The sequence below is a fragment of the Lissotriton helveticus genome, chromosome 1_1, assembly GCF_964261635.1.
Source record: "Lissotriton helveticus chromosome 1_1, aLisHel1.1, whole genome shotgun sequence".
NCBI lineage: Eukaryota > Metazoa > Chordata > Amphibia > Caudata > Salamandridae > Lissotriton > Lissotriton helveticus.
Window position 1 is genome coordinate 354,656,345 of NC_136057.1, and position 20,236 is coordinate 354,676,580.

The 20,236-nt window shown below is 46.9% G+C and overlaps 1 protein-coding gene across 27 annotated transcripts in view; it reads left to right on the plus strand.

Moving 5' to 3' along the window:
- The window catches only part of MICAL3 (microtubule associated monooxygenase, calponin and LIM domain containing 3), a 2,019,125-nt gene that overhangs the window by 379,437 nt on the left and 1,619,452 nt on the right, over positions 1-20,236 (plus strand). For all 27 annotated transcript variants that reach the window (XR_013606836.1, XM_078673602.1, XM_078673604.1 and 24 more), the window contains one exon: positions 18,185-18,546. Coding sequence is in view for 26 of the 27 variants with exons in the window: in XM_078673602.1 (XP_078529728.1) it covers positions 18,283-18,546 (264 nt within the window). In the remaining variant the exon portion in view is untranslated. The remainder of the gene's footprint in view (positions 1-18,184; positions 18,547-20,236) is intronic.

Sequence of the window (20,236 nt, forward strand, 5' to 3'; positions counted from 1 at the left end):
AGGGTGTGAGGGTGAGGAAGGGTGTGAGGGTGAGGGGGTGTGAGGGTGAGGGGATGTGAGGTTGAGGGTGTGTGTGAGGGGTGTGGGGGTGCGAGGGTGAGGGTGTGTGTGAGGGGTGTGAGGGTGTCGGGGTGTGAGGGTGAGGGGGTGTAAGGGTGAGGGGTTGTGAGGGGTGTGGGGTTGTGAGGGGTGTGGGGTTGGGAGGGTGTGGGGTTGGGAGGGTGAGGGAGTGTGAGGGTGAGGGAGTGTGAGGGTGAGGGAGGGTGAGGGAGTGTGAGGGTGAGGGAGGGAGTGTGAGGGTGAGGGAGTGTGAGGGTGAGGGAGTGTGAGGGTGAGGGAGTGTGAGGGTGAGGGAGTGTGAGGGTGAGGGAGTGTGAGGGTGAGGGAGTGTGAGGGTGAGGGAGTGTGAGGGTGAGGGAGTGTGAGGGTGAGGGAGTGTGAGGGTGAGGGTGAGGGAGTGTGAGGGTGAGGGAGTGTGAGGGTGAGGGAGTGTGAGGGTGAGGGAGTGTGAGGGTGAGGGAGTGTGAGGGTGAGGGAGTGTGAGGGTGAGGGAGTGTGAGGGTGAGGGAGTGTGAGGGTGAGGGAGTGTGAGGGTGAGGGAGTGTGAGGGTGAGGGAGTGTGAGGGTGAGGGAGTGTGAGGGTGAGGGAGTGTGAGGGTGAGGGAGAGGGAGTGTGAGGGTGAGGGAGTGTGAGGGTGAGGGAGTGTGAGGGTGAGGGAGTGTGAGGGTGAGGGAGTGTGAGGGAGTGTGAGGGAGTGTGAGGGTGAGGGAGGGTGAGGGTGAGGGAGGGTGAGGGAGGGTGAGGGTGAGTGTGAGGGTGAGGGAGTGTGAGGGTGACGGGGTGAGGGTGAGGGTGACGGGGTGAGGCTGGGTGAGGATGAAGGTGACGGGGTGAGGCTGGGTGAGGATGAGGGTGACGGGGTGAGGCTGGGTGAGGATGAGGGTGACGGGGTGAGGCTGGGTGAGGATGAGGGTGACGGGGTGAGGCTGGGTGAGGATGAGGGTGACTGGGTGAGGCTGGATGAGGGTGACGGGGTGAGGCTGGGTGAGTTTGAGGGTGACTGGGTGAGGCTGGGTGAGTTTGAGGGTGACTGGGTGAGGCTGGGTGAGGCTGGGTGAGGCTGGGTGAGTGTGACTGGGTGAGGCTGGGTGAGGGTGACTGGGTGAGGCTGGGTGAGGCTGGGTGAGGGTGACTGGGTGAGGCTGGGTGAGGGAGGCTGGGTGAGGGTGACTGGGTGAGGGTGACTGGGTGAGGGTGACTGGGTGAGGCTGGGTGAGGGTGACTGGGTGAGGCTGGGTGAGGGAGGCTGGGTGAGGCTGGGTGAGGGAGGCTGGGTGAGGGTGACTGGGTGAGGCTGGGTGAGGGAGGCTGGGTGAGGGTGACTGGGTGAGGCTGGGTGAGGGAGGCTGGGTGAGGGTGACTGGGTGAGGCTGGGTGAGGGAGGCTGGGTGAGGGTGACGGGGTGAGGCTGACGGGGTGAGACGGGGTGAGGGTGGCTGGGTGAGGCGGGGTGGCGGGGTGAGGCGGGGTGAGGGTGACGGGGTGAGGCGGGGTGAGGGTGACTGGGTGAGGCGGGGTGAGGGTGACGGGGTGAGGCGGGGTGAGGGTGACGGGGTGAGGCGGGGTGAGGGTGACGGGGTGAGGGTGACGGGGTGAGGCTGGGTGAGGGTGGCTGGGTGAGGGTGGCTGGGTGAGGGTGGCTGGGTGAGGGTGGCTGGGTGAGGGTGACGGGGTGAGGCTGGGTGAGGGTGGCTGGGTGAGGCTGGGTGACTGGGTGATGGGGTGAGGGGATGTGAGGGGGTGGGGGGTGTGAGGGTGTTGGGTTGTGAGGGTGTGGAGTTGTGAGGGTGAGAGGGTGAGAGGGTGAGGGGGTGGGTGAGGGTGAGAGGGTCAGTGTGAGGGGGTGTGAGGTTGAGGGGGTGTGAGGTAGGGTGAGGAGGTAGGGTGAGGAGGTATGAGGGGGAGGGGGTGTGAGGGAGGGGGTGAGGGTGTGCGAGGGGGAGGGTGTGCGAGGGGGAGGGTGTGGGGTGGTGAGGGTGGAGGTGTGACGGGGTGAGGCTGGGTGAGTTTGAGGGTGACTGGGTGAGGCTGGATGAGGGTGACGGGGTGAGGCTGGGTGAGTTTGAGGGTGACTGGGTGAGGCTGGGTGAGTTTGAGGGTGACTGGGTGAGGCTGGGTGAGGCTGGGTGAGGGTGACTGGGTGAGGCTGGGTGAGGCTGGGTGAGGCTGGGTGAGGGTGACTGGGTGAGGCTGGGTGAGGGAGGCTGGGTGAGGGTGACTGGGTGAGGGAGGCTGGGTGAGGGAGGCTGGGTGAGGGAGGCTGGGTGAGGCTGGGTGAGGGAGGCTGGGTGAGGGTGACTGGGGGAGGCTGGGTGAGGGTGACTGGGTGAGGCTGGGTGAGGGAGGCTGGGTGAGGGTGACGGGGTGAGGCTGACGGGGTGAGACGGGGTGAGGGTGGCTGGGTGAGGCGGGATGAGGGTGACTGGGTGAGGCTGGGTGAGGGTGACGGGGTGAGGCTGGGTGAGGGTGACGGGGTGAGGGTGACGGGGTGAGGCTGGGTGAGGGTGGCTGGGTGAGGGTGGCTGGGTGAGGGTGACGGGGTGAGGGTGGGTGAGGGTGGCAGGGTGAGGCTGGGTGAGGGTGACTGGGTGAGGCTGGGTGAGGGTGGCTGGGTGAGGCTGGGTGAGGGTGACTGGGTGAGGCTGGGTGAGGGTGACGGGGTGAGGGGATGTGAGGGGGTGGGGGGTGTGAGGGTGTTGGGTTGTGAGGGTGTGGAGTTGTGAGGGTGAGAGGGTGGGTGAGAGGGTGGGTGAGGGGGTGGGTGATGGTGAGGGTGAGGGGGTGGGTGAGGGTGAGAGGGTCAGTGTGAGGGGGTGTGAGGTTGAGGGGGTGTGAGGTAGAGGGGGTGTGAGGTAGGGTGAGGAGGTATGAGGGGGAGGGGGTGTGAGGGAGGGGGTGAGGGTGTGCGAGGGGGAGGGTGTGGGGTGGTGAGGGTGGAGGTGTGGGGGTATGAGGTTGAGTGTGAGGTTGAGGGGGTGTGAGGTTGAGGGGGTGTGAGGTTGAGGGGGTGTGAGGTAGGGTAAGAGGGTGTGAGGTAGAGTGAGGAGGTATGAGGGGGAGGGGGTATGAGGGTGAGGGAGGGGTGAGTGAGGGTGTGCGAGGGGGAGGGTGTGAGGGGGAGGGTGTGGGAGGGAGGGTGTGGGGTGGTGAGGGTGGAGGTGTGGGGTGGTGATGGTGGAGGGGTGGTGAGGGTGAGAGGGTGGGTGAGGGTGGGGGTGTGAGGGAGGGTGAGGGGATGTGAGGGTGAGGGGATGTGAGGGTGAGGGGATGTGAGGGGGTGTGAGGGGATGCGAGGGTGAGGGGATGTGAGGGTGAGAGGGGGTGTGAGGGTGAGAGGGGGTGTGAGGGTGAGAGGGGTGAGGGGGTGTGAGGATGAGAGGGGTGAGGGGGTGTGAGGATGAGATGGGGTGAGAAGGGGTGTGAGGATGAGAAGGGGTGTGAGGGTGTCGGAGGGTGAGGATGAGGGGGTGTGAGGATGAGGGGGTGTGAGGATGAGGGGGTATGAGGATGAGGGGGTGTGAGGGGGAGGGGGTTTGAGGGGGAGGAGGGGTGAGGGGTGTGAGTTAGGGGGTGTGAGGGTGAGGAGGTGTGTGAGGGTGAGGAGGTGTGTGAGGGTGAGGGGGTGTGAGTTAGGGGGTGTGAGTGAGGGGGTGTGAGTGAGGAGGGGTGTGAGGGTGAGGAGGGGGTGAGGAGGGGTGTGAGGGGTGTGAGAGGGTGATTAAAAGAATAAAGTGCAAACCTTTTAGCTACTCTGCATCTTGTCACTTCCCTTTCTACAAAGGGTTTTCAGACTAGAATTGCAATTTAGAAAATCATGCTGAGTTTTTGAATTGACATTGTGCAGCATTTTCCACCCCTTTTTTACGAAAAGAGGTAGTGTGACTTAAGTGCAGTTCACCCATTCCTGACCAGTGACTTAGTTGTGTCATGCGTTGTCACGGAGCACCCTGTGTGTATTTTGGGGAAAAGTACAACTCTTAGATCTGGTGTAAGTATCTACCTGTAAGCTTTGGCTGATATTCTTTTTATCTCTTGCTTGAAGGTATAGTTGCATTTTTCAATCATGTCTTGAACTAAACATGGTTGATAAGAGTTTCAGTATTTTAATATGTTTCACATACTGGGGATCAAAACCCTGTTGTCCACTTGCTGGTCAATTACAGTTAGTTTTATTGGATCCCGTATGGGGATCAAGGTGATTTAAAACTTGTACAGAGAGCTGTTTTTTAGTAAATTGCAGATCATTCTATGTAGGATAGAAAGTGGTTGGTGGTTTTTGATGCCTTAAACTTATATTTTCATCTCGCAATTCAGTGTCCCTAGTTTTTTCAGCCTGGTTTATATAGTCCAATTTGCTACCCTTGCCTCCTGTGCAATGTGCGTACCTGCTCGTCTGTAATGATTACTGTGTGTATATCTACCCTTTGGTGTTATTGCATGGACCTCTACTGTGTTAGCAGCATGAATGCTGTTATTGTGAGCGCGTGAGTGTGTGGCAGAGCAGTGTGGACACCTCTAATTTGGTGGTATTCCATGGCCCTACACTGCTTGCAGCATGGATATTGTTATTGTGTTTGTGTGTGTCTGGGAGTTGTGTGCACGTCCTTCCTTTGGTGTTATTGCATGGCCTTACACTCTGTTTGCAGCTTGGGTGTTATTGTGTGTGTCTGGGAGTTGCCCCAGTAACACTCCCGTGAGGCAACATTCTGCAAAGCTGCGCAAAGCACTTTTTGAGCTGAAGAAAGAGCAACTTTTCAGCGCATAATTCCCTTTGCTGCTCTGCATCAACTTGGGTGGCGAACGTCTAATGCCAGAGTGTGACACACTGGGGGTCTGAAGGAATGCTCGAGAGTAACATGCTAGATTTCTCAAGGCATGTCCGCGAGTAACATGCTGGGAGTCTGAAGGCATGCGCGAGTGTGACATTCCAGGTGTCTGAAGGCATACTCGAGTGAGAGTAAGACGCTGGGTGTCTGAAGGCTGGCCTGAGTGTGATGCTGGGTGTCTGAAAGGTATGCCCGAGAGTAACATGCTAGGTGTCTGAAGACATGCCTGAGCAGGGCTGGTCCAAGAGGCTCCTGTAGAGTAGGTGATCTGTGTGTCCTGGTATTTAAAGGAGTGCATTGAATGATGCAGTAGTAGCCCTCAAACTCAAGCAGATATAATTAAGGAAAGTTGGATTCTTCAATGCAAAAACTCTGCCAGACATCACCTCACAACGGGCCATTCTGGAACAGCTGCTGTTGGCGATACTGGACGACACATTTAATATTTTAATTTTTTTATTTTAGAAACCACATTATTGAGAAAAGTGGAAATCATGAAGCGGGACAAAAGAAGTGAAAAATAAATACATAAAATACAAGCACCTCATGATATACAGATATAACGCAGAAAGTGTGCCCCTTCCACCAGAACCTGTGCAAAGCCTACAGCGCTTGGCTGTCAATCTCCGGGATTTTGGGCACCGTATTCCTTTTTCTCGGGCTTTAATTTTTGAACCACAGGACCACACACAAAACTGCACAATTAATCGAACAAAAAGCAGAGGCTATTTCATAAAAGTACTCCTGTGTGCTGTTTTATTTAAAATATAATACAAGCAAGAGTTTGCTAACAGGCCATACTGCGTAGTGCAGACAACATAACATTGTGCGCTCAGTTACTTTAAATTGCCCCATAATGCTTCGTGTTCTGTTTTTTAGGTCTCGCCCTGGAATTCGCATCCGAAGGATGCGTCCAGGGCTGGAGACTTATAGCGAGCTGACACGGGGGAATGACGGACAAAAAACTGTCACGCGCTTCTCCCCGGCTGGATTCAGCTGCTTGCACGCGCACGTCGGCTCCGTCCACATTCACAAGAATTCCCGCGCCGTGCACATCCCCACACATACACACATGCATGCATGCGCATACACACACAGAGACACTCGCTCGCACACTCTCTCCCTCCCCCCGCAGTCATCACACACGCATACACACACGCACGCATACACACAGACTCCAAGACACATACACACACGCACGCTCACACACATACAGAGCCCCCCGCCACCCCACGCACACACACATGCCCCCCGCCCCTCAGTAAAGGCTCAGTAAAGGCCCCCACTCACCGGTACTTGTCTTCAGGCGAGGGCTCGTTGCAGGCGGCGGCGGTCTCTTCCTTCTGTGCGTGCGAGGCTCTCTCACCTCACGGGAGCCCGCCCGGGCTTCCGGTGTGTCTTCACGTCCCGCCCCCGGCCTGCCTGACTTCCGCCCGGAATTGAAAACCTTGTTCTCATATTAATAATCACTCGCGCTTCATTCGCGGGTGAGTCTTAATGTGTGTTGTTGAAGTGTGTAACCTCATTCTCTTGTATGTACAGCGCACAGACACCTTCCGTCTTCACGCCAGCGCCCATGGTTGAGGCTGTCAATGCTTCCTCAGCTGGTAACCGACAGGCGGAGGTATCTTGCGGGTATAGAAAGCAGCTGGCGCTACAGGCAGCGAACGCCAGGGGCTGTTGGCATTACTGGATGCCACTCTGGTTTATGCACAGACAAGAAATCCCCCCTGGGACAAAACGCTGTTTTTTTAGCAAAGTTTTGTAAATTCTACCTGAAGCCACAGGAGAAGGCGCTGCTGGCACGCACTGGCAAACCACCTACTCAGAGGGAAAGTAAACGCAACAGGATAAAACTGTTTGAAGCGGACTACCAGTGATAATGTAAACTAAACCCCAGGCCAGCACCTCCACGCTTAATAACTGAGACGTTTTATGGTGAACGCTGCAGTTTATTTTGGAGCCGTGTAAACATTTACATATCTCTGTCCAGCGATGTCAGTGTTTCCCTTCCACCTTCACCACGAAGTCATTAAAGCGGCAGCGCGGATTAGGGTGTCAGCCGCTGGGACTTCCCTCCCTGCAGGATCAGGGATCTGGTACCAAGGGTCGAATGCATTAGATTTCCCGCTTAACACCGTGACGTGTACCGGACCGCATTTCAGTGGTGAATACGTGAAAGAGCGAAACTCGTACAGCACAGCCGATAGTGTCTAGCGATGTCCCTCCGAAGTCACGCAATGTCCAATGTCTGACATTCCTCCTCCTAGTCAGGGATCTGCGTGACTGTAAAGTCAATAAACGGCATTGTACAATTGGGAACAATACACACCTGTGCTCCTATAGTGCACGTCACTTTCTCTCTGCACCGTGTAACCTCGCGCAGGGGCCCCTCCCGAAACCTATTTATGACCCGTGACGCCTCCCAGGAGAGCAGTACTTCACCTCTACAACACGCCCGTTACCCCGCAGGTAAGTGCCATCCATGCAGGCCATTATTAGGTACCTTACAACACGGTACTTTACCACCCAGGTGCGTTTTAAAAAAAAAAAAATAATTACAACAAAATGTAAGTTATTTACAATGATTTGCAATCGAGGCACACAACTCAGTGCTGATGAGCAACAGTTAGGCGCTTGAGCCCCATTTCCGACTGTCGCCCATTACCAAAGCTCTTGTTCACTATAGGCGTGTGTGAACAGCACAGTGTAAATAGTGCAGTGACAGGTATACATATCCAAAGTGAAGCAAAACAAAGCAAAGGCTGAAGAATATTGCACACTGCTGACAGCGTCAGTTGATAATAATACTTTTATGGAACACATATCATGTACGCTCAAATATTTATGGCTAAAATATTTTGCACTGTTTGCACAATATATTTGTGATGTTTACACTTACCTATTTGAAATTAAAATGTACAAATGGACATTTAGTCAATTACCATTAAAAAGTTTTACTTTTTTGCTAAGATATTCTTGTAATCTTTTATGCAAACAAATTTAAATACTGCATAAATAATTTTAACAACAAATACTTTATATGTAGCTTTTTATGTACATAATAAAACTATAGCATAAAGCAAAAAACATTGCCATTTACAATAATAATAGCTCAAACTTAAATAATGCGAGACCTATTGCATTGCAAATGCTTGTCTCAAGTTGGTCCGCGCTGACACCTCATTCTGTGCCGCTCGGGGACAGGAAACTGGATTCTTACTCCTATAATACTGGAACGCCCCAGTTCGTGGTTTCCACAATCTTGTCGCCCTGGTACCACCCGAATACACACCAAACAAGGGCAGGATAAACAGCAACACAGCCTCCCTGCAGAAGCTTTTCGGATTGTTTACAAAACCTTATTGCCAACCTTCATGTATGTATGTATGTATGTATTGGTGCTTTTGTATAGCGCAATGACTGTCACCCATCGGGTATCCTGGCGCTTAGACTTAGATAATACATACACAGTGCTTAGACCGTTGCATAGCTTGCGGAAAGGGCTTTAACAGATTTTGGGAAATAAGTACGTTTTCAAAGCCTTCTTAAAAGAAATAAAATCATCGGTGCGGCGTAGGCCAAGTGGTATCGAGTTCCACAATTTTGCCGCTGTGAATCTAAAGGATAGTTAAGTTTACATTCATGCCCATTTGCTCTTTGGCCTCTCTAGTAAAACTGCAACTTTATCACTGACTCACCACTTCACGTACAACACTTTTCAAGCACTTTACAGCAAGCTTTTTACTAGCAGTGACGGGCATTGAAAAACTGCTATATATGCACACATCTAAATTAGGTGGGTGGTTATTTACAACGCCAATAGCTCAAACTCTCGCAAATGCGAGACCTATTGCATTGCAAGTGTTTGTCTTTAATTACTAGTTAGGCGCTTAGACACAGTATCGGGTCTAAAGTTCTACTCAGGGCTAGTTGTTTATGCCACAGATTTGTTCGTTGACCAGGATTTGAGTTGCCCTACCAAAACACAGCAATGGAAGACTAATAAATGGTCTCCATTTTGGGCAGTTAAGGAAATGTCTAAGCGAGAAGGGATGAATGTTTTCAGTGTGTGATTGTGTGTCTGGTACGAATGTGAGAATAGTGTGGGGTCTGTTATGATGAAATAATGAGTTTTTGTATAACATAAATAATGTTATGTACAGATTGACGGTTTTTATATTAAAAAAATATAAAAGTATTTCAAGGAAATTAAAGCCAATAAAACAAAAGTTACTGAAGATATTGGTATGTCAGTGGTTATTGAAGAATAATTCCTTGTAAGAATATTTGACAGGCTAGCTGGAATCTATTGTAATGTTTGATGTGCTATGTAAATTGTATTGGGAGTGGCCTCTGAGAGAGAGTTCTAGTCAGGGCTTCATTCTCTCACCACTATCCCATTCCCCAGGTTTCCACTTTCCAGCCGGCATAGCCACACCAATATTTCTTTATCTTTCTCTATCCATTCCATACACTAGCTCAGAAACACAGGAAATTGGGGACATAAGAATGTTATAGAATATTAGCTGGGAGCTGCTAAAACCTGTTAACAAGCGTTAAGGGGATAATTTTATTATCTCTCTTCACGTACACTTGTCAGTTGATGACCTGTAGCCCTTAATCCCAGTGCATTTGTGTTTTTTGGTGTTTAATAATGCTTTATTGCTTGATTAACAAAAATCATTGCAACTAAAACAATATCTCGAAAACAAAAAAGTCACAAAACCCGAATTATTCGAACAATGTACAGCTGTACAAAAAGAATGTTTCTTTGGTTACACGCCGTACTAGAACATTGATACCACAAATAAACATCTTTTATCACGTTTGCACCATAACCGTAAAAACAATAGCATATTTGTCACATTCCCAAGGATTCTTCAATAAAAACTATTAAAATTGTGTAATGGTGCAAATAAGCCATAAAGTGCGATAGCTGTAAACATTATGAACCATTGTGCAAGTGAGCAATAAAGTGCCTCTATACTCTTTAATGATGAAAAACAACGGATTTGCCGGTAATGATTCTTATTTTATGACTCAAATCGTTAAGGCGCAAATAAGCAAAATACTGTCTGCCTACTCGAAATTTATTCGAAAATATATTTTTTATTTTTCAAAAAATCAATTTGTTTTCACATATTAAAATTTTTGCACATTATACCACAAATCAAAGAAATAGTTGACCTTACAAAAACAATAAATGACTATGGGTCAGTACATAAATGATGAACAACATCAAGGACGACTCACTTACATACACGACATAAAACACAGAACATATAACATAACGGTCTTATCTGTTCAGAATATATTGGCATTGATTAATCAGTTAAAGGAAAAACCAAAACTAACAATGTGGAGTCTTACATCCAAGGATTTTCTGCAACGTGCCAATTAAAGGACGTTGTTTCACAAATCATTTGAACCAGGCAGAAAACCTCTCTGTATTAATCACACTTGTTAAACAGCCAAACAAAAATACAAAAAAGGTTGACGCGTTTCGAACCCCGTGGATTGAAGACTGGGGTTTCTCTTCAGGACCAATCACTATTAGGGGAAATCAGCCGATTTCGCATTTGGACTCAAGCAAGTGTAGACTTACAGAATTGTTGGTGGAAGGAGAGCTTACCAGGCTTAGAGATGGTTTAAGAAGGCTAGGAGTGGCCTTTTTAGGGCTCGACCTACATCCCACGAAGTGGTTGTGGCTTCAGAGTCCTTTAGAGAGGAGTTCGACAATCTAACCTACACATTCCAGAGATGCGCGTGAATTCTGTTAGTTATTTATGGCAGCTGCATGTCAATTGGCCATCGCATGGCTGTGTTTCTACAAGGCTGCACGCAATAGGCCATAGTCTGTTGAGTTTCTCCACTTCCTGCATATTCTGTGCAGAGACGCGCAGCAGAAGGCTATAAATAATCAATTACCAGCTGTCAGGGGGCGCGGTAATTGAATCCAGATGCTGGGCGCGCGTGCACCATTCTTTGCTGTCTGCTCTCGGAAGCCTTGGAACTGTATTTGGCATTCCTGGAGCGTGTGCATTTAGTGTCAGGACTGGATGATGTTGGGCGGACGTGCACTCCAGCCTCTCCTCCTGGGCCTCGGCTCGGCAGAGGTGCGTGCCTCGAAGGCTGCTCGTGAGTCTGCCGGGTCAGGCACAATATGTTTTTTGTTGAAATCTGCAAGTTATGCAACAGGTTGCGGTTTGCGTGCAAGTACATTAACGGAAAGCGCCACTGGCGCGGAAGCACAAAACAATGATGTGTCCACGAACATAAGTGAAAACAGAGCAGTAAAGAATGAGGCAGTGACGTGGTTGCTGGAAAGCAAAATCACTTGTTAGCAGTGCTTAATTTGTGCCATAATAAGTGCCAGGGCCCAAGATATTTCTGAGGAGGCCACTGCTGCTTGCCCTACTTCAAGCCACTGCCAGTGATGCCAAATACGAGAACCAACGGCACCTACTATCCAGTGTAGGACTTAAAAAAACAAGTGTGTATACCCAGTCATGCATGTGCGCAGAGTAGTGAGTGCGCAGAGTAGTGAGTGCGCAGAGTAGTGAGTGCGCAGAGTAGTGAGTGCGCAGAGTAGTGAGTGCGCAGAGTGCCTGTTCCAGAGAGAGCAGGGTATGCTTGTGTGCTTACACGTTGCACTGACACACAGGAGCTAAAACAAAGAACAGCTGAACACGTGGGAGCTTCATTGAGGCAGCCGGCCCTCTGTGAAGAGAGCAGCAAGGAGGGGATGCCTCAACCAATCAAGCGCAGCTACTCACAACCTACTGTACGATTACGACAAAGGCCGAAGGGCAGAGCTAGGTCTTTTCGCATTACGCAGGGTGAGCAGTGTGTGTGTGTGTGTAGGGTGAGCAGTGTGTGAGCGTGCAGGGTGCACCTCCACAAAACTCACGCTATATACGGCTGAAAAATAGCACTAGGCGAGGATAATGAAATTCAACAGTACTGCGAAAGCATGGCTTACATTACAAAGTCTTGCAGCTGCCCATTGTAAATGACAATGCCATTTATTTAACGATTAAGCTATTGGCAATGTAAATGACAATGCCATTTATTTATGATTTAAAGAAACGCCATGAGCAATGCCAATAGCTCTACCTTTAATGATGCCGAGACCATTGCATTGTAAATGCTTGTTCCTTTTGCTCCCTTGCAGTGAGAGGTATGGTTGGCCTCGTGGCAGTGCCAAAACCTTTTTCTTTGTAGTGCAGCTTGACATCATTCTTTCAAACAAACCGGACTGGATCTCGGGCTTTAAAGTATGTTGTCTAAAATTACCTAAGGGCCAGAACTTTGAACATTGCATGCCATTGTGCAAATGAGAAGTAAAAGTGCTTCTGTGTTTTCATATTCTTTAGCACCTGGTTACCATAGTAGCTAAAAACAAGATCATTCAAGGTGTCAGTAACCAAAAAACGACTTTAATTTCTAATCTGTTAAAACAACCCTTAGGTTGCATACGGCAGCAACTTTTTAGCATTCGTTAAACTTTTTACCATTTGACATAATGGAATAGACTCGCCCATACAAATAAAATAAGGGCCTGATAGGCTGAATCTTACCCTAGCCTTAAGGAATAAAGGTTTTTAATGTGCTCAACGTGTTTTAAGCAATTTAGGACATGCACGTACTATGTACAATAAGGTTTCACGTGGCCACCCATACAGTCTACATTTTGTACTTGGCCATTGTTGTATCCAAGTCGGCGTGCCCTCCTTGGTTGGACTTATGCCCAGTCTTTATTTTAAAAATGTTTCTTTCATTTGTGCCGAGAAATAGGCATTCAGATAAGGTTGGATTCGCAAAGACTGGTGTGAATTAATCACAAACCATGCATGGGTTTTTGCCACTAAAGCGGTCTTATTGGCATTAAATGAGTTGGTTTAATCTCTTTTTTAGGATTTGTTTAAAACTGGGCATTATCATTCCTGAAAGCCCTGTCTGCAGAGCTGAACTCTGAAGGAATGTCAAAAAAGCAGGATCGCCAGCTATCTGTATAGACAGAACAAGTTTGTTCATGCTAGCAGGTGTTAGCTAAAGAATCAGGGTCAGATAAAAACAGGCAGTGCATACATTTGTAAAATGACCCTTGCAACACCATGGAGTGTCTTTGAAGACCAAACTCCAATCTAATTTCAGCTTGGCCAATTGACCTGGGATCCCAAAGATTGATTTATTGACCTTAATTACTAGTAGGTCCAATAATTTTACATCTTTCCCCCTGGTAATAGGCAAGCCATATGTAATAGTTGGCTGTAACTTTGCTCTCATGACTTTAAGGAGATGGTCGTATGATTGGTACTTCAATGATTTATGTAAGCATTTATTGGTGTAGATGAAAGTTGAGGTTTTTGCACTCAAGTCTTTAAAATTACTTTTGAACAAGACTCTGTTGCCCACCTCTAGCCCTCCATAAATCAGTCTTCGGTTTTGCCGGGCTGATTTTCATGATTTTGGTTAAACATTCAACTCCAGGCCAATTCACCAAGATATAATCTTCAAATGCCTTAATCAATCTGTGTAGGCCTATCGGGGTTTGGGTCAACAAAATGGTATCGCCTGCGTATTCCTAAGATGCACCTCAGTAAGTTTTGGAGGATGGGCGTTGACGGGCTCAATGTGCTATGAGTCTGACAAAAAAAGATCAAAAGGGAAGAGTACGAGGACACAGCCATGTTCAATACAATTATAAGTTTTTATTTTTTGAGATGGAGTAAAACAGTCACCCAACTTGACCTGGACCCAAGTGTTGGTATAGAGGAGTATTCTATCATCCAACACTTTTGTGAAATAAACCATCCTATGAGTTTTTTCCATAGTAGAGCTCGAGGAACTGAATCGAAGGCTATTTTTAAATCTATAAAACAAATATACAGATTTTGCTTTTTTTTTAAACAGCCCGTTGAGCTAGTAGAGTGAGGGCCATCAAATTGATAATGGTAGATTGGCCCTTACAAAAACCTGTTTGGCTAATTGGGATTATACCCTGCAACTCTGCCCAGTTTTCCAAATCGATCCATAGACTGGAAGCAAAGACCTTAGTGTCTACATCAGTTAGGGCAATTCGCCGGTAATTGGCAGGTTTATCAACTGGCCCTCTTTTGAAAATTGGCTGCACAATGCTACCATACCAAAACACAGGGGTAATATTCAGTGCCAATACATCATTAAACACTGGAGTCAACACTTAGGCCCACATGTCAGTAATGACACGAAATATGGCGATAGGAAGCCCATTTGGTCGAAAGCTGCGCAGAAGATTGGCCGTTTCAGTAGTGCTTATAAAATCCAAGTAATTCTTCAAATTAAGGCTTCTCACTTGCTCCTCTACGTATGATTTACTGGATTTCGAGGGGCTCTTTATAGAATCAGTCATTCGCTGAGTTAGAGCTGCTCACGTTATTTGACTTACTGATTTTCTCACAATTGTAGCACAAGTCTTGCTTATTTGCATCTGAAACGCACACACCATAGAAGTTGGTACTAAACCTTACCCATTCAGCCTCCATAATACTAATACTGTAAGCCCTACTGCCTCCCCTTTTGAGATCATTGATGATCTCCCAAAACGTCTTTACATTATTTAGTTTAGAGTCATGTAATAATCTATGCCATAGCCCTGTTTGATAACATGATTTAATCAACCACACTTCTCGTCTATATAACTTTCTCAGTAACATTTTATCCTTAAGGGCATAATAAGATTGCCGGTATCTATGGGAAAAACTTCCCATACAGCTCTATTGAGGATCATTTTAATTCATGTAACTGAAATGAATACCATTTACTAAGGGCGGTTAGTGATGGATTCGTTTTTCTTCGATTTCGTACTGGAAATTTTCCCATCAAAGATGTGATTTAATTCCCTTTACCTAGCATAGAACCTACCCCCACCTGGCACTAATCACTATCCTTCATTAAGGCTTTGGGAAATGTCATTATTTCTACTTGTTTATCCGAATGCCATACCAGCCTTTTCAAGTTATATGAAGAATTAACCATAAGAAGCTCATTCGATTTGGGGTTACAATTAATTGGCAGTTGTAACGTTAATATATGAAGGTTATGGTCACATACGAGTCGAGGCATTACCTTATATTTAACCACTTCTGTGCCCAGTTTATCTGAGATAAAGGTGTACTCAATTATTGAGCCATGCTTGGACTGTTTAAAAGATGAAACTGGCCTTGATTTGCACAAAATTAGGCCAAGCTGGAGCAGATTGTTTCAGCACATATTTGCAATACCATTACTCATCCTAAGAGTTAAAAGCGACCCGATGTAAGTTAGTCACCAGAGATGATCAAACCGGTATTTGGATGCCGAATTGCTAATGAGCTTATGATCTCCTGTAGGATATACAGTTGGGTTATCTTATCTTTCCTCGCACTTAAACATTAAATATAATCATCATATAGCAGTTGTACTGTAATAGAACACATTGTAATCATTCTAACTGCAAATCAATTGCTTCTAGTGTTAAAGTTAATTTGGTGCCAATATAGCATGAAAGTCCGCCCTTTGCTCGGCCTAGTTTTAGTGCCTATGAATTGGGAGATTACATTCATTGAACCCAAGCAATGGAATTACTTGCTCCCTCCATGTTTCTCGGCTCATTAAATTTAAAAGGTGTTTAAAAATGAGAGTATCAGGGTCGGAAAGCACATGGTCTAACCCGTGCACATTTCAGGAACAGATAGCAAATTAACCAACCTGTGCACGTTCCAGGAACATATCCCAATGGTTGATGTTTGTTGATAATGATGCATTCAGATCACACCAGGATCCATTTCTATGTCCGAAAGTAGGCACTGAAGCGCTGCAGCTGTCTCGGTCTGTTGAACTGTGGCAGTGGACTGTTTACTAGTGGAAGTGCTCCCTGGAAGTCCTCAATCTGTTTTTATGACCTGGGATGCTCAGACAGGCATTCGTGGATTGCATTGGAAAAAATGTTCACCAGTCTTGACGCCCAAATGGACGGAAGGTCTCCATCAATGGTGTAACAAAGGCCCCTGCAGCCCCCCAGCACAGTAGTCTGGATGGAGAACTCCTGATTGAGTCAGGGGAGGGATAGGGATGTAGTGGAGTGGTGTGGTGTGGCTCACTGGTTAGAGGCGGCAGACCCGGAAGCAGAGAACGGCCCAGGACCAGGGTTCAATTCCCGACGCGGCAGGGTCGTGGACCAGGGTCAGCGGACTCGATAATTCTCGCCTCGGTGCCTACTCTAACCAGGGATCACACTCGGCAACTCTGGGCATTAAGCTTGCCTCATCTCTACAACGGTCCCCCACAGACGCCGGGGATGCCTGGTTTCACCTTGGAGATACCCAGAAGGGACCATCTCACAGGGAAAGCCAGGACGGGTTCCCCAGCGGTCTCCAGCGCCGGGACGCTTACGGGCAGCCGTGCGCTTTACAAGTCCAACACATTTACATTTACATGTAGCTTCATGTTCCTTGCAGGGGGTCCTACTCAAGTTTTGTTATGCCAGTGGTCTCCATGGCAGATCTCATGATAATGGACTAGTTGGAGAGATTTCTTTATGTAATTTTCTCTTCTCTGATATTCCCCCAAGCAGCCTCAAAGCCTTGGGTACCCAGGCAATCAATTTGTTTCGTAAACACCCAAATGTATGTTTCTAACATCATGCATATTTCCCGGAGAGTGTTATCAGACTTTATCAATTAGGTCTTCTGGCCGAGGACAGAAGGGGGATTCTTCACTCCTTCATACATTTGCTCATCTTGAGCATCTGTAAAAGATGTTGTTAGCATTTGTTTTCCACTTGTTTCGTGGTAACGTTTGTGGCCTCTACCCCCAACTCTCAATACAAAAGCAGGTACTTGGGATACTTCGGACAGTAGTTTCTACCTAGTGTCATGACATGCTGTCATGTCATTCTCCAGACTCCTAGTTGAGTAAGATGTTAAATTGCATTCAAGTAAGATATTTTTTAGCAGCCATTGGAACCTACCGGAATAGGCCTGTAAATCCTGTTTACCTCCAACAATTTCACTGACTATCAGGTGATTACCCGGTTTTATTTGTTCATTCAGTGTGAAAGCCTGCTGCTATATTAAAGCCTTAAAGCTGTCCTCCAGTCAAGAAGCTCTTCAAACCAATGGTGTATTGAAGTTATTTGAGCCACTGCTGCTTCGGTTCCACTTTCAAAGCACGTACCTGTTGAATAGAGATGCTGGATAGCTATATGGACCTACAGACAGGCAAACTGCACTGAAATGTAATAAGGTATTTAAAGTGCAGTAGTGCTTGCAGAATGCTTAAGAGGTCCTTCTTAAGCAGTTTGTTGTCCTGTGCATTGCTTTGGCTTTTTTTCTATTATCTCTTGCTATCCAATCTCTCTGCCTGGAGATAGGAATTATGTAGGAGGGGAGTCAAATTACTTTCCTTGTCCCTCAGATGCTATTGTTCAACACCCTTTCCTCTAATCCCACCTCCATCCCATCAGTCCGAATCATCCTCCCAAATGACTTCGTTTTCAGGAGCAGATGTTTGCACTCCGATGATTGGGAGACTGAATGAAGAGGTTCAGTGCTGATGGAGAATTGGGAATGGCAGGGACTGCTTGCTTGTACCGTAATGACTGTGTAAAGTGCTGTATAATTCAGTAGAAGAAAAAAGTGTAACTAGTAAGGTGAGTCTACAGGTTATGGATGTGTTGATTCTATTTTGCAGAGCTCTTCCTCCTTTAACCGCATGCGTGCTAAGCGTTTTCCCGCTGTGCGCTACGTTTTCAAAAAACCCGCGGTTCATGATGAGCTCAGCTCGTCATGAGCGTACGAGAGGCGTAACTCATGACGAGCTGAGCTCATCATGAGCGTCGTAGGGGTTAAAGAACAAGCATGCAGTCTTTGTAAGATTCCCGAAAAGATACCTTACTTGGGAACATTTTGTTAATGGAAACTAATATTCTCATATTCGTTTTATTTCAGTATTGAGCACTGTTTTAGCATTGCTCATGCTTTGATGTGTCTTGTGCCTCTGTTGCTTGATTGGAAACACAGCAGTTACATCAAAGTCTGTGTCAGATGTTTGTTAATAAAACAAAAATTGGCTTTAGGAGACTAGAGTGGTCTCTGTAAAGTTATTCATGTCTGTATTTGTTGACTGTTCTTTGTAGTTTGTGAACAAGCTTGGTGTGAAGTACCCTTCCTTTGGTTTCTTCTTAAAGCTGATCCTCTTTCCACAGTCAATGAAATGTCATCTAATAAGTGCCAATAACTCCCCTAATGCTTATGTATTTAATTTATTTTAGGGTAATCATGTTTGCAGTCTGGAGCTGAAGACTTGCCTACAGTCAACGGAGCTTGAAGTTCCGCCTCCCTCGGGGAACTGCCTCGCTGGGAGGGCAGCATGGATGAAGTGCGGAATGAAAAGGTCAAACAGGCACATGTTCTCTTTGACAAGTTTGTCCAGGCTTCTACCTGTAAGGGAACACTAAAGGGTTTTCAGGAGCTTTGTGACTACCTCGAACTTAAACCTAGAGATTACCGGTCCTTCTACTACAAACTAAAATCTAAGCTTAGTTACTGGAAGGCTAAAGCTCTCTGGTCAAAGCTGGATAAGAGAGGTTGTCATAAGGATTTCAAGAAAGGGAAAGCGTGCTCCAATACTAAGGTAAGAACATATCTTTCTTCATAAAAACTTCTAATTTCTAAAGAAGTGAGATTGCAGTTTAGAAACCAAATGCCAGCTGCTTCAACCTCAGTATGAAACATAAAGAAACCTACCTTCCGCTTTAAGTTAAGCGTTAATACAAGCCAACCTCCATCCTTCGGTTGAGGGCAAAGCAGGGTGCCTCCAGCCACAGAACAAGGGTTAAAGCAATCTGCCATCTGTCCCAAGATAATGGGTAATGCTTCCACCCTCCAGCCCAAGATAAAAATAAATGCATGCTGGACCCAAACCCTAGTTCAAGGCCCTGGCTAACTGCATTCAAACCCAAGGTAATATGATATAGAGCTGTTGGAGAAAGGCACACTGCAAACTGAAAATGTACTTTATTTGGGTAAAGTGAGCTTGTGGAGTCATTTCTTGAAGGTGTTGAAGTGAGAACCCTAGAAGCTTAATTAAATAATGACTGGTCAGGAGAGAAATTCACACAAGTTTGCCAATTCTTCTTGACATCTGTCAGTTTGCAAAACTTGTAGTACTTTGTGTGAACATGAATGTTAGATTTTGTGAAACATGTGGCAGATGAAGAAACTACAGTTTAAAAGGAAAAACATTTGACTGCAAGGAGAAGTAAGTCAAAAGGCCATACTGTTGATGCCAAGGAGAATGTGTTCATTTCCCAAGGTAGTTACAAAGTGTCAAAACATACTTTCTTTATAAGCGATAAGACTAAATGTATGACAATGAGGCCGGCCTTCAAAGCTTTCAACCTTTCAATTCTTTTCTGTGATTGTTCCATTTCAGTTTCTCCAGATTGGTTGCTTTCCATTTCTTCATTCAAAGCTGAGGCTAAACCTACTCATGCCTTACAACTTTACCTCTTTGTGGTTACATTTGAGAACCCAACTATTGAACAAAATGTTCAATCAGCAGTTGCCCATTCGATTATATCAATCTATATTCAGGTAATGGGTTTCTGAGTAAATCAATTTAAAGAAAATCTCAGCACACCCTGTTATCCTCCTTTAGGGATTAATTGATAACATTTTATTTTTATGAAGTGCCCACTAGTTGGCCCGCGAAATAGCACCTTCTCCATTACTTGCATTAAACTTACATGTTACCGTCAAGCAAGAACACTGGAATTGTAAAATAGCAGAAAACTAACTGCTTTTTTAAGGGCCTGTCAAGTCAAATCCTTTCCGTAACTAATTAAGCACACCAAAATAAATGATTTGTAGCAACATGGCCTGGGCTGGATGGAAATGCTCAATAAACAAGAAAAAAAGAGGAACCCATAATAATCAAGGTCTCTGATAAGAGGGAATATAGTGATGATGGCCGAGACCTGTATGAAAGAAGCAAACAGGCAATTCATAATGAAGGCTCACTATAAGAAACTTGCAACAGATCCCATAAAACCCATCCTGATAGAGTTAAGGGGGGGGGCTGGGGAAAGATAGAGGGGGGTGAGGATGGGGGTAGTGGGGGATCTCCAGCTTAACCAGCTGATCCTCTCGGTTTGTTTGGCCCTGATCGGGTGCATAAAATCCCCTGGGTAGCACATGTAAAAGGCAGTTTTTACCTCCCTTGGGAGATAGTACATTTTTACCGATCCCATTTCTCTTTCCTGTTGAGATCTAATCTGGATAAAGAGGCTGTTCTTGCAACAAGCCCTATTGGAAAGAGAACA